Source organism: Lagenorhynchus albirostris, chromosome 8, assembly GCF_949774975.1.
Source record: "Lagenorhynchus albirostris chromosome 8, mLagAlb1.1, whole genome shotgun sequence".
Classification (NCBI taxonomy): Eukaryota; Metazoa; Chordata; class Mammalia; order Artiodactyla; family Delphinidae; genus Lagenorhynchus; species Lagenorhynchus albirostris.
Window position 1 is genome coordinate 55,587,311 of NC_083102.1, and position 14,662 is coordinate 55,601,972.

The window sequence follows — 14,662 nt, forward strand, 5'->3', positions numbered from 1 at the left end:
ATTTATAATCAGTTACTAAGGTGGAAACTTGACCTTAGTGTTTATGCAGAAAGAATGCTTTGATAGTTGCTCTCTGCTTCTCTTTAAGATTTTCACACTCTTCTTGTTTTCATTGTTGTTGTTGTTGTTGATATACCATCTTAAAATACTAATACTGCAAATAACATTTGCTGCAAATAGAAATAAGATAAAGTGAAAATCTTAATCACATTGCTATTTTCTGAGATTTAAATTGCCACTGTCACTGTTGAGTCTGATTTTAAATGGTTTTAGCAGTTCTCTCTACTTTCTTGTTCTTTATATAACAGTATACCATTCGATGCTTATATTATGATAACCTTTTAACTTAATTCTTGGAAGGCAGCAGGACAAACTATGAAACCTTTATCATTTATAGTCCATATGTTATCTGCAACTGAAAGACAGTGGAATTGACTATTATCCATAAATGACTGTGGTTTATTTAAATCAGATACTTTCTCTTTTCAGCTGCTAAGGATACTTGCAATCACCTTGTGGCCTTTTGTATTGGTAGATATATGCAAAACAAGATTTACTTGAGGAAGAGTTTGTACTTAGAGCTCTGATACAGAAATTTTAAATTCACTTAAATTTTTTTAAAAATTTTAATATATTAATGAAATTTCTATTGTAAAACAAATTTTGAACCTTTTCTTTACCTGACCCTATGCTTGAATATTTCTGTGTAATCGTATAATTTCAGCTTTGGGGAATAGTATGGAAAACTTCCACCTAAAAGGAGGAATAAACAAGCTTCAGTTATCAAAAAAAAGAATACAAAGATTTCAGTATTTCAAGGTAGAAACACAATTTAGCAAAAATAAAACCTTTACCAGAATATTCACGGACATGTATGCATCATCTTGTGGCTTCTGGCTCTGAAAATAACTTTAGTAATTTCAAAATATTTCTCTTGAATATTGAGGGTCTGCTAATATGACTAACACCATTTCATTTTGTAAAAATATAGGCAGGCTTTTTACCTCACATGTGAATACTTATAAATAAAATTATTGAGCTCTTGTCCTCTTGGGATTGAAAACTGTGAAATTATAAATAACATTTTTCTTAAATTTATTTTTTACGAGTTAATAAATTTTATAAGGATAATTTAATTCACTTTCAGTTTTCTGTTCTTTAAAGTCTTTGGTACATTGAACACCAAGCTTTTATGTAAACCTTATTGCAGATGTAAAGAATTACCACACAGTATGAACCTTTAAAATTCTGCATGTGTGTGACTATCAAGTATCTGCCAAAATTATATCTATAAAAATTAACTTTTTGCCTTCATATGGATTCTGAAAAAAATAATGTTGCCCAACTTCAGTAGACTTTTAGGTTGAATTTATATTTTTCATTAAAGTTAATTACATCTTATTCTTTTTAAACTAAATTGAGTGAGTCATTGACAAGCATCAGTATTTGTTTTGTGCCACTTTAAAGGCAGTGGAGCCCAGAGGAAACAGCATGATCGAAAAGTCTAAGGGACACCAGAATTTGAGGTCTAGCCCTATAACTTAAGGTCTATTTAGGCTGTGTCTTCCTTAATTTCTCATCTTTAAAATGTGGATGGTGATATCTACCCCATGGAAGTTCTGGAAGGATTAAAGCATCTGTTTAAGTCACTAACAAAATTGGTGCTCAATAAATGGTGGCTATTATTATTTATAAAAAAAAAAAAAACTCCTGGAAGCTTTTTTCCCTATAAATCCTAGAACTTCTCACTCTTCTCTATAGCCTTAACACTCTCAAACCTTTTGGAGTATCCCGACTAAAGCCTTTTCATATGCTTACTTGAAGATCTTAGGAATCCATGGAAATTTTCAGATAAGTTTAATTTTATGAAAACAATTTTTTTAAAGCCTGTTGCATGGTGAGAGAATGCCATTTGAGTTTTTTATCAGAATAATTGTAAATATAACGTTTCTTTTACAGGTTTTTTTAACCACTTAGTTTTCTTCAATTGGAAATATGTATATTCTATGGTCAGAAATAGTTTATTTAATTCAGAGTACCATCACCAAGTGTACAAAGTAAACAAATTCTCCCTAAAGATAAATCTTAACTGAAATAACGTTTTCTTGCCATCTTTGTCTGAGAAACGTGGTAGTCCTCAGTGGTCCAGTGAACCATGATGACACATTAACAGTCATCCAGTTTTGGATCATGGGCCTCCAGGAAAAGAGGAAATGATACCCCAGCTCAGCAGTAAATTTAAAGAACCTGAATAATCTCTCTGGGCACTTGTAGTATCTTACGTTCATTTGCTTCTAACCTGGTAGAATGCCTTCCATTCTTTAATTAGGGTCCAATTGCTTACATAGATGAGGGAGTTTGAATAAATTTAACCAGAGTTGTATGACGTAAAAGTTTTATTGGGGTTTTAAAACTTATTTTCATTTATTCCAGTTACTTTCACAACATAAGCATATTGAATATTCTAGAGTAACCAGATAATCATAAACCTGAATATTTTAGTGTTTATCACTTAAAGAATCTATAACGATTCTCAAAATTAGCCTTTTTATGCTGGTGTCATGCACACTGGCCTGTCTTCTAGTCTCTTCTGTCTCTAAAATCTGGAAAAGTGCATTTGTATGCAGATAATAGCAGGTAGGCCCAGGTTCTGCCTCTGGTGATAGCAAACCCACTTTAAACTATTATCACAAATATAAAATAAACTCAGGGACATCTGCCCAAATCTGTGTTCTTCCCGTATGCTAAAGAGAAAACACTTCCCCCTGCCTGGGTTGTAGATAACCCCACATATTAACTAATATAGGAAGGAAGCCAAGTAACATCTTATTTTAAAGGTAACCTCATATTCTTCTTTGATGTGAGTATGGTATGTAGTAGTCCCAAAGAATACAGAATCCAACAATCTAACAAGCACTTAACTGTTAGTGCTTTTCTTTATTTTATCTTTTTCTTTTATTTTCTGTTGCATATATCACAGTCATTTTTTTTAAAACCAGACCTCCAGAGAGGGCCTAACTTTTATTAGTAAAATCATTCTGGTATTATTTATAATATTAGATAACAAGACCCAGGCATATGAAATAAGGCTCAGTTATGATCTAGCATTGGAGCTTGCAAGTATCCCCAATTTATCCAGACAATTATAATGGCTATTTAAAATTTTTTCTTTTTCCATTTTACCATTTCTGTTTCCTTGGCATGGCAATACCTGCAGTTTCTTTTTCTAAAGCCAAGTGATTTTATAATATGTATATAAAATCACACATTTTTTTCCTAGAAAAAAAGTGTATTGTTTGTTTTATTTGCATTTAAAAATTTGCATGCCCTCCTGTATTTTATAACCTTTGGTTTATGCAGGAATATGCTGAATTTCAGTATCGGAGGAGGCACAGACAACAACGCCGTCGAGGAGATGTGCACAGTATGCTTAGTAATCCTCCAGACCCTGATGAGCCAAGTGAAAGCACTTTAGGTGAGTTCTTGAGTTGGGTTTGTTTTAATCTTAGTTCTCTTGCATTTATTGTTAAAAGTGGCTAATCTAAATATTTGTGAAACAGTTTGTAATTTAGATATACAGTCAACATGCAGATGCTTCTAATGTCACAGGATACAGAAAACCAGGGCGATTAAGAACATGCGCCGTGCAGTTAATGGCTTCCCTTTGTGTCCTTTATCCCATAACTTCTCACATGGACTCTGGTCTTTGTACATCAAATACAGTCAAAAAAAGATGCTATGTGACTTCTGAGGCTAAGTCACAAAAAGGATATAGTTTCTGCCTTTCTTTCTTTCTTCATCTGGGACACTTATATTTGGGACCAAGCCAGAATGCTATGAGGAAGCCCAGAGTAGCCAATGTGGAGAGATAGTATGGAGAGATCATGTGGAGAGAACTGAGATCCCCTAGCTGGCCCCTTAGCCAGCATCAATTTCACCAGAAAGATACATGGGTGGCAAAAAAAAAAAAGCACTAAAAATGAGACAGGGGTTTCCCTGGTGGCGCAGTGGTTGAGAGCCCGCCTGCCGATGCAGGCGACACGGGATCGTGCCCCGGTCCAGGAAGATCCCACATGCCGTGGAGCAGCTGGGCCCGTGAGCCATGGCCGCTGAGCCTGCATGTCCAGAGCCTGTGCTCCGCAACGGGAGAGGCCGCTGCAGTGAGAGGCCTGCGTACCGAAAAAAAAAAAAAAGACAGGCTGGGACCTAGGTCCCCTTGCTGAAGTGCTGCAATGCTTGCACCTGGACATACCTCTCTCTGAGCAACAAAACAAAGAAACTATATGGGACTAAAAATAACTGCGTGCATGTACAGTTGGGACAAATTATGGACAAAAAGAAACAAAAGACCCAAAAACTCAACTGCTACTTCTGAATAGCGGGGAGCAAAAACAGGGTGTTGGGAGCAAAGGCAGGGTACTGCGCATGCCACCTGCACTCAACACCCCCAGAGGGGTGGGCAAAACACCTAAGCCACCCCCCCACACACACCACTGGACACACCCCTACCCTCCCCCCATATAAGGAACAAGCTCACCTCCCCTTGGGGAGTGAGCAAGCAAGGGAATCTGTTGTTTGTTAGGGAACCTGTTGTTTGTTCTCGCTCCCCGCTGCTGCAACAGGGGCGCCAGTAAAGCCTTGACTGGAGGGGGAGGAAAAAATAATACATGGGCTGTGGAGTCAGACAGACCTGAGTTCATGACCCCAGCTCTGCTGCATATCAGTGTGAAACTTTAGTCAAGTCACTTACCCTCTCCAAGCTTTGGTCTCCTCATTCTAAAGAATAGGGACCTCCCTGGTGGTCCAATGGTTAAGAATCCACCTTCCAATGCAGGGGACGTAGATTTGATCCCTAGTCGGGGAGCTAAGATCCCACATGCCTCGGGGCAACTAAGCCTGCGCACTCTAGAGCCGGCGTGCCACAACTAGAGAGCCTGGGTGCCGCAACTAAGACCTGAGGCAGCCAAAAAAATAAATAAATAAAATATTTAAAAAAAAAAAAAAACAGTAATAATAGTATCACTTTGTGGGCTTATTGTGAGCATTAAATGAGATAATAAGTGTAAAACCCTCAAGTACTAATAGCACCTAGTGAGCACTCAATAAATTGTAGCTGTTGATTACTGTTATTGTGTTCATGAAATATTTTTCTCCTAGCCTCAGTTCTCCTAGCAACATTTTTTTTAATTTCTGGTGTTAAAGATAAATTATATTAATTATCAGCTTTAAATATTAAATTATTAATTGAAAATCTTCGAACTATGGTGTCAGCAGATCATCTTTAATAAATCAGGATCGACAGGCCTCAAGATGGGGCTACTCCTTCTTGCGGTGCACGGGCTTCTCATTGCAGTGGCTTCTCTTGTTGCAGAGCACGGACTCGAGGCACGCGGGCTCAGTAGTTGTGGCTCACAGGCTCAGTAGTTGTGACACATGGGCTTAGTTGCTCTGCAGCATGTAGGATTTTCCCAGACCGGGGATCGAACCTGTGTCCCCTGCATTGGCAGGCGGATAACCACTGCGCCACCAGGGAAGTCCTGTAGTTTTAAGAACTCTGAAAACTAAAACATCTTTCTTATTGCTTAAGGGGAAAAAAAAGAGCACTTGGTAGCACTTGTATTTGTGAATAGAACCATTTATAATGCAAGCAAAAATATGAAGAACGATCATGGATTTGAAGTAATAGTGTTAGATATATATTGCTGTTTATGATGAGACAAATACGGATGAGAAATCTCTGAAAGATTAAGTGAACTTGTGAACACAGGTTTTCACCAGCACTCAAAGAGAAATCATCAATTTAAATAAAAAGATGTATGAGATCTTGTATGACTAAATTATCTCTGGCACCACTTGCTTTGAAACAGATATCCCGGAAGGTGGCGGTGGCCACAGGCCTGGCACCTCCGTGGTAAGTTCTGCGTCTATGAGCGCACTGCACAGCTCTTCTCTGCACGACTACACCCCCGCCAGTCACTCTGAGAACCAGGACTCTCTTCAGGTAGCCTTTCTGGGCAGCCTCGTTGCCCCTGCTTTTGCTCTTTCTCTGTTTAGCCTGGCTTCCTATTTTTACTTCTGTTGCTTTCCTTTTCCTTCCTTCCATTCTAAAATCTTTGCTTCAGAGATGTACTATAGGGAAAGATTCTTCTATTTCAGATTTACCTTAAGTAAATTTTTTTCCCTTTAGCATCCACAAGGAGAAAATTAAAATAAGATTTGAGTAGGTCAGATAATTCTTCTGTATAAATACAGGTACTATTAATTATCTGTTTGGTAAAAGAACAGTGGTAGACCTCACTGGGTTCAATCATTTTTCCTTTTAAATTTTAAAGTAATTTTACTTTCTGTTGCCTCAGGCTCTGAGTTCCTTGGATGAAGACGATCCCAATATACTTCTTGCAATACAGTTATCTCTGCAAGAATCTGGGCTAGCCATCAATGAAGAAAATAGAGACTTTCTCAGTAATGAAGCATCATTAGGAGCGATAGGCACCTCTTTACCTTCCAGGCTGGACTCCGTCCCCAGGAACACAGGTAGCCCTCGGGCTGCGTTGAGCAGTTCTGAGCTGTTGGAACTTGGTAACAGCCTCATGAGACTAGGAGCAGAAAGTGACCCATTTTCAACTGACACCCTGAGTTCACACCCTCTCAGTGAGGTGAGAAGTGAATTCTATCCCTCATCCAGTGACCCTGACTCAGCTGGCCAGGACGCCAACATCAATGACAATCTTCTTGGCAATATTATGGCTTGGTTTCATGACATGAACCCTCAGAGTATCGCCCTGATTCCTCCAGCAGCTACAGAAATCAGTGCAGATTCCCAGCTCCCCTGTGTCAAAGATGAGTCAGAAGGTGTGAGGGATGTGGAACTGATGCTGCCAGAAGATTCAGTGTTTGAAGTTGCTGTGGTCAGTGAAGGTAGAGGAACCCAAATAGAAGAAGAAAATCCTTTGGAAGGAAACATTCTGGCTGGGGAAACAGCATCTCAAGCTGGCGACAGTGGTAATGAGGCAGCCAACAAGGGGGATGGTTCTGATGTTTCAAGTCAAACACCTCAAACCTCAAGTGACTGGCCTGAACAAGTACATTTAGTGTGAGCTGCACACCTCGGGGCTCTAAATCAATTGCAGGTACAGATGGTATGCTAGTGGAATATGCTTTATAGAGATTTGATCCACTTAATTCCAACTAATTATAAACCACTGACATTAGAATTAAATACAAAGGAGTTCCCTTGAATGGTAGCTTCATTTCTGATTTTAACCTTACAGGGAATTAATTTCTTTTGTATTTAATTGGATAGCTTTTCCCCTTTTTGCTGACGAACAGAAGAGTGGGAGAGAGAAACACAAATGAAATAAATAGGTTAGATTCCACATTTTAAGAAAATGCAGTCCTCTGTTTAGCCTAAGGTCAGCAATACTTAAATTGAACATTTAAATTAAAGGCTTACTCTCCAATCCTTGGGTGGTTTTTCCTTTTTAAAAGAATAAAAGTTTTCTTCATTTTAGAAGTTATTTTGGACAGATCTAATAACATTTCATTCCTCAATTTCTTTGTGCTCTTCCGTAACTTTCTTTCTTCCTTTTTGTCTGAGCAATATGAATTGAGGTATCCAAGGCTTCTCTTTAGTGCAGCATCTACCACAGTGTAATTCATTTTAATTTTCACATGAATCAAAGATCTCTTTTCATGTCTATTTATAGTCCACTTGTGCCAAACTCTGACTCGTGCGCTAACAAGGCGTTCAGGTGTGCGGTGTCCTGGAGGGCTCCAGAGCAGTCTCAGCCTTCTCAGAAGTAAAAGGTGCCACTTGGTAGCAATGATATTCCAGAGTTTAATGGGCTTTTGTTGCCATGGAGACTGCATTTAAATAAATGTAGCCTGTAGCTTAAGTTAACAAAATCTAATGCTGCTGTTAAATACAGTTTATTTTAATATTAAAGTACAGTTGATTAGCAACAGCGGTGCTGTATTTTAAGAGACACTTTATTGGAAGTGCAATCATAGTTCTTTGTTTTCACAATTTTACAGTGCATTCTAATTACTAATGGGTGCAATTACTTTTAATGGTAAGTGTTTTATAAAATAGAAAAAAAGTGGAGTTTTCATGAGTTATAGTAAATCCCACAATTATTAAAAAACTCAATAAAACATCCTGCGCAACATGTTACCGTGCCTTTGCCTAACCTAAATGGATAGTTGCCAGTTAAGTAATTCAGATTTCAGTGTCTCTTCCGAAGTAACTATGCTGTGTGAATTGCAAAGACCTCCATAAAACCACCCATGGCCTTGCCTTTACAGTAAATATAACAACTAAATGTTCAATCAGTTTGTTTGCCTAAATCGCAAATGCTGACGTGTTTGTTGTATTGCACAATACTCATTTGCTGTGTGATTACTGTTTAGTGTTGAAAAAAATCAACTTCCTAGTTATCAGTGTCTTACTGTGAAGAAAATACTGGTCCTAGTTGTAATTAAGATACAATGGTACAGTGTGTAATTAAAACTAGAATAAACTGTTGGAATGGCTGTTTTACTTACATATTATCAAAACTAGCGTAACATAAGCAAAATAGATAAGTAATACTCCATTTAATGTTTTGCCAGATTCTTATCAGAAATCTACAGATACCAAAATTTCAGTACCAAGTTTGTACAGGCAAGTCCTGGGCTGGGTAAAAGGTTATATTAGTATTTATATCCACATGAGTTGTAATTGTGGTTTTCGATTACTTTTTTTCCCAAACCCCGCTTTTGAAATTTTCTTGTACTTTAAACCGTATGGCTCAGACATTATATTAGAGTATTTAATATTCCCCTGTTCCCTTAGGATAAACTGTGTGGGAATTGCTCCTATGCCATGGATATCAGAAGTCCACATTAGTTTTTATATCCCCAATTATCAGAAACACTGATATCAATCCCTTTTAAAATTAGTTGGGGAAAATATTAGGTTTATCTGCAGTGTATTACTGTATATTAAACTGAAATAGTCCATTAAAGGATTTTTTTACAAATTTATTTTGGGTTGAAAATATCAACACCAATCAGTTTTTAGATCAAGTTTTAATTTTTCAATAGAAAGAGTCTTTGTATCACATTGAGGCGTCTTGCAAAGCTGCAGTAAGGTGAGAAAGAGTGCCCTTTGTGTGGACAGTATAGCCGTGGGTTCTGGTTCCTCTCACTTGTGCAGTACCCTGTGTTTCTGTGGTGTTCTCTCCTGAGCATGAAAATGATCATTATCCAATTTGTATTTCCTTGGTACATATTTTAAAAACATAGTCATTGACTTTACAATTCGCAAATAAAGTTTGGCAAAGCCTATTTTGTAAACAAGTTAATTTTATAATGTAAAAAAAAAAATTACTCTAACCTTGACTTGTTATTTGCACTTTCATAGTCTATACTTGATACATTCCCACTTTATATACAGTAGGATTCTACAAACGTGTAGATGTTTAGCCAAATGAATGCTGTTAATAATATGTAAAATTCTTTGATTAAACATTTATTACTTAAACTACTTCACTTTTGTCTCATTACATTATAGACTTTGTTTAACCAAGTCAGGAAGCTGATCTTTTTCAAGTTAAATTCCCTCCAGTATGATGGGATTGATTTGGTTCTTACATGTAATAGATTAATTCCTAATATTTTTTACACTAGCCCACTTACTGAGCATTTTATACCCCAGAGATAAGTCCAAAACATTGCATGACAATGCGTTAAAACACTGTGACTTCAACAATCATTATTTTTTATCACTGTAGATTTCAGAAGAAAAGTGTTGTGATTTTTCCTTGAAATCTCTAATAGAAACATACAGAAAAATAGAATTTTAAGATATTTTGTGAAATGCTTAGGATAGGAAAATTTCTTATGCCATATGAATAGAAATGCCTGCTTCTCAATCATTTTGTTATTTGTTCCCATCTGAGTTATTACAACAGCCCTCGGCATCTGTACTTCAATGTGCACAGGCACAAGTTCCAGGCCGCCGGCTGGTGCTTCACAGGATGTGCCCGTGATAACCACCAAGAGTTGTAGTCTTATTTGTGCCTTTCATTGTGTGGATCTCAAGCTTAGCTCCAATGTCCGTATGCATGTTTATTGCAGCCACTGATCTCATTTTTCTTCCCTTTTTAGTCCTCAAATATTGTTGCTTACCTATTATGAATTGAAATCTGAGACTTATTGAAGTTTGGTCATAATTTTAAAAGTTATAGTTAGTAAATCACTAAAGAGTAAAATCTTGGAATCTAAATATTACATGATAATACAAATTTGGGTGTTTTTTTTTTTCTTTTTTTTAAGGCTGAAACAAAAACTCCATAGGAGAAAAGTGTTCATGTGCTTGGCTCTTGGGCTGAGTAGTAGTATCTCAGCCCTGGACTATGGGCATAGTTCCTAGGTCATCACCTTAGCAACAGTATGTTACTGCCTTGTCAATCATTATCCCCTTCTCTCTAGAATAGATTTCTTTATAGAAAGATGTAAGTGGCTCTTTCTACATTATTACATGACTGTCATTATTTTAGGAACTGGGAGTAGTCGTACTTCTTAAAGAAAGATGGACCAGAAAAGTTTCCCAAATTTAGCTATCTGTTGCACTTAGGACTGACAGGTGGCTGACAAACTTAGTGATGGCAAAACTTTTGAAGAAATTCTTCTTCTTTTGTCTTTAAAACTGTAATTTGAAAATATTCCTGATCAGACTATATATCATCTCTTAGCCAGCCGTTGCATAATGGCCTAGCCTGCACGAGGCATCAGTTTACAGACAGGCTGAGAGAGATATTCATGAAGGAGTGAAGAAAATACAATATAGAGAAGGATAGTTACTAGATGAGACAGTCCAGTTCTCCTGGGCTTCTTATGTGCTTGCTCAGGGTGCTAAGACTGCAAGCCCTGACAAGAGTTCTGCCTGGACCACTCCTCAGGATTTATGTAGTAAGCTTGGGGACAAAGAGCAGGCTTGCTGTCGACGCGTTGGATTCCTCACATTGTTCCACGGCTGCGACACAAACCCCCTGCACACTTGGCATTCATCTAGACCCATTGTGTTGCCCCTGTGGAACTGGGGACTTGAGGAACTGGCACAAGTATGCTGACATGCATTCTGCATGCTGTGCCCTGAGTGATAAAGGTCTTTGCCTCTGACCCAGGGTCTTGTGTCTTCTGTCAGCATCCACGAAACTCTGACAGGCTAACTTACTGGATAAAATCAAATCCCAGACCTGACAATTTTGGCAGCGAGGAATGGAATGCTGAAAGAGACATGATTCTGTAGAAGAGGAACCGTTGGGCCAGGTTTGAGAATGTAAGACTCCCTGGAATCTGTCTGGTAGTGAATGCTCTCACTCAAGAGATAGCTAAGAGGTGGGGGAAGGATAAGGGCTCCCGCTGTCCTACCTTTTACTGAACAGGAGTTGAGCTAATGTTTACAGGCTTAATGAAAAGAAGTAGAGTTGAAACAAGCTGTCCTGTGGGAATGGTGCCTTGATTGTTGCTAACTCCTGCAGGCAGACAGGAAGGAAAGTTTTCATGACAAAAGAGCAATTCTTGTGGCCCTACCTGAAAGGCAGTATGGCTGTGGCTGCTGAATCAGGGAGCCCCCAGATGTGAACTAAATGGCATCAGCAGTAAGAACCGTGCTCTTTGATTGAGAACTTTGAGTGGACCAAAAACATGAGAAGTTCATGTGGTTGGGCTACAAGCAGTCCAGCACTGTTCAGATGCAAAAGTGACTGCAAAGCCTTGCCCACAAGTGCAGATCAGGCTACCCTTATGCCCTGGCCCATGACCCCTGACCCCTGACGGCAGTGAGGATGTGAGGATGAAGCGCTGGGTGCAGGAGGGACAGAAGGTGCCAAGGACTCCAGGTAATTGCGGAGGTGTATGTGGGGAAGAAAGAAGCCCGTGGGCCCTGTTCTCTCTGCATGTTGACGTGCGTCACCACTGTGTTGTAGGAGAAGTATTTGCGCCAGTGTTCAGGAACTGGCCCTGGAGCAAGGGGCTAAGGGGGGGATAACAGGCCAACAATTAAGTGTACTCCCCACAGACCTGCCTCCCCCATCTCTTGGGCTCCTTACCCTCTCAGCTGAGGGACAAGGTGATCCGGCATCCTTTTGCCACCTGATGTATGTAGCTCGTGACTCACGCACTTTAGACTATTCAGCCGGGAGAAAGGAATTTGGACACACTCCATAGAGGGGAAGGGAGGCTTCCCTTGTGGGTGGGGCCCTTTGGCTGATTGAATATAATGCAGCTCCCAAATCTGAATGTTTAATAGAATTGACGATTATGTGCCCACAGTTACCTGTCTCATAATTATCGGTGGGGCATCTCCCAGTAGGGACTGCTACATGTAGAGAGGTTAGAGTGGAGCATAAATCACTCGCCATTCTGCCTCTTTGTCCCCTCTCTGGTGGCCCAACAGAAACAATGTAGAATTCCAAAAGGGGAAAGTAAAATCATTCCATGTGTTAAAGACTTGGTGGCAGCACAAGTGCTCAAGCCATTTCCCAGCACAACACTGCCACCTGCCTGACGCAGCCACCTAGTACACCATTTTGGAGAAAGGCAGCTATTAACTGGCTCTTAGGCTCTTCTTGAAACTGAATGCCTGACCCATGGAAGCCTTGGGACTCACTGATGTGACATCTCCACTTCAGGGTGGGTCACCTGGCACTGGAGAATTAACATGGGCCCAACAGGCCTTGCAAGTCAAACAAATGGTATATTAGAGATCACAGCTAGCCTGACTGTAGCAGCAAGTATCTTAATTCTACATGAAAAATTAGTAGCTACCTTTGGGGGATATTTTGTGTATATCTTCACTGCCTAAAGCAAAGCCACTGGCTTAGTGGGAGGTGGGGGGGTGTCTCAGTTCACAGACTGCCCGGGTTTGGTTCAATTGCTTGGCAGCAACTTTACCAAATCCCAGCAACATTTTCTTATAGCTATAGATAATTCTAAAATTTAGAAATATTCTAAAAAGGAAAGGAAAGGCAAAGGAACTAAAACAGCTAAAACTATTTTGGAAAAGAAAAAGTACACTTGATACCAAAAGCATGATCCATAAAAGAAAAAATTGATAAATTGGACGTCATCAAAATTTAAAGCTTTGTCTGCAGAAGACCTAATGAAGAAGGTGAAAAGACAAGCTACAGCCTGGGAGGAAATATTTGCAAACCACACATATAGAATATATAAAGAACTCTCAAAACTAAACAAAAGACAGACAATCCAATATAAAATGGACAAAAGACATGAAGAAACATTTCACCAAAGAGGATGTATGGCAAACAAATAAGCACATGAAAAGTTGTTTAACATCACTATCCATTAGGAAATACAAATTTAAATCACAGCAAGACACTACACACCTATCGGGATGGCTAAAATGATTAGTAGCATCAACACCAAATGCTGCCAAGGTTGCAGAGAAGCTGGGTCATTCATACACTGCCTGTGGGAATGTAAAGTGATACAGCCACCCTGGAAGATAGTTGAGTAGTTTCTTTAAAAACTAAGCATATACTAACCATATGACCGAGCATTTGCACTCCTAGACATTTATCACAGAGAAGTGAAAATTTAGGTCCACAAAAACCTGCACACAATTGTTCATAGCAGCTTTATGCCAAAAACTGGAATCTACCAAAATGTCCTGTAGTAAGGGAATGATTAACTGTGATATATCCATGCAATGGAATACTACTCAGCAATAAAAGGGAGTGAACTAGTGACACAAATTCCAACAACTTGGATGGATCTCAAGGGCATTATGCTGAGTGAAAAAAATCCAATCTCAAAATGTCACGTCCTGTATGATTTCATCCATTTAACATTTTTTAAATGACAATAATAGTGATGTAAACAAATTAGTGGTTATCAGGAGTTAGGGATGTTGGGGGGAAGAGAGGTGTATGTGTGTGGCTATAAACGGGTAGAAAAAGGGACATTTTTGTGGTGATGCAACTGTCTGTGTCTTGGTTACAATGGGGGTTACATGAATTTACATGTGATAAAATGACAGAAATATACATACATATTGTACACAATGTCAGTATCCTGGTTTTGATATTGTACATTATGTAAGAGATAACCATTGGGGGTAACTGGGTAAAGAGTACACATGGCCTCTCTGAATTATCTTTGCAACGTCCTGTGAATCTATAATTCAAAACAAAATTTTAAAAAATGAAATGATAGCAGGCTAAATTTGGTGTGTGTCGTATGTTTGCTGACCCTTGCTTTACAGCAACAATCAGATAAATGTTATCTTAGTGCATTACAAGCTATCAATAGTGCTACGACTTGGAAACCATTGATGACATCTTCAGCAGTTGATTGATCTGTTTCAAGGAATTTGATTAAGCAAAAGATACTGAAACTGCCAACATTCGTCTTGATAGTAATGTCAAACATATGCCACAGCATTTTGGCCATTGATATTCTTTGAACCTATGAGTGCAAAGTGGCATACTGATTTTAAAAAGGCCATGGCTAACTGCTTACTAGCCTTTAACATGAGTAGTTTCACTAGGGTCCACTTGTGTATAGATAGATTTGCTCAGCAAACCATGCCTAAAGCTGGATGAGGGAATACCCATTTGGGATAAGAAAAAAGTAACTTATAGGCCCAGGATTTGTG

At 38.8% G+C, this 14,662-nt stretch overlaps 1 protein-coding gene across 5 annotated transcripts in view; it reads left to right on the forward strand.

Annotated features, from left to right (window-relative positions):
* ANKIB1 (ankyrin repeat and IBR domain containing 1) overlaps positions 1-9,518 on the forward strand; it is a 159,777-nt gene extending 150,259 nt beyond the window's left edge. For 3 of the 5 annotated variants that reach the window (XM_060157021.1, XM_060157017.1, XM_060157020.1), the window contains 3 exons: positions 3,361-3,475; positions 5,868-6,001; positions 6,357-9,518. In XM_060157021.1, the coding sequence (XP_060013004.1) occupies positions 3,361-3,475; positions 5,868-6,001; positions 6,357-7,097 (990 nt within the window). In that variant the 3' untranslated portion in view covers positions 7,098-9,518. The remainder of the gene's footprint in view (positions 1-3,360; positions 3,476-5,867; positions 6,002-6,356) is intronic. The other 2 variants (XM_060157018.1, XM_060157019.1) reach the window with 2 other exon arrangements.
* The last annotated feature ends 5,144 nt before the right edge of the window (positions 9,519-14,662 follow it).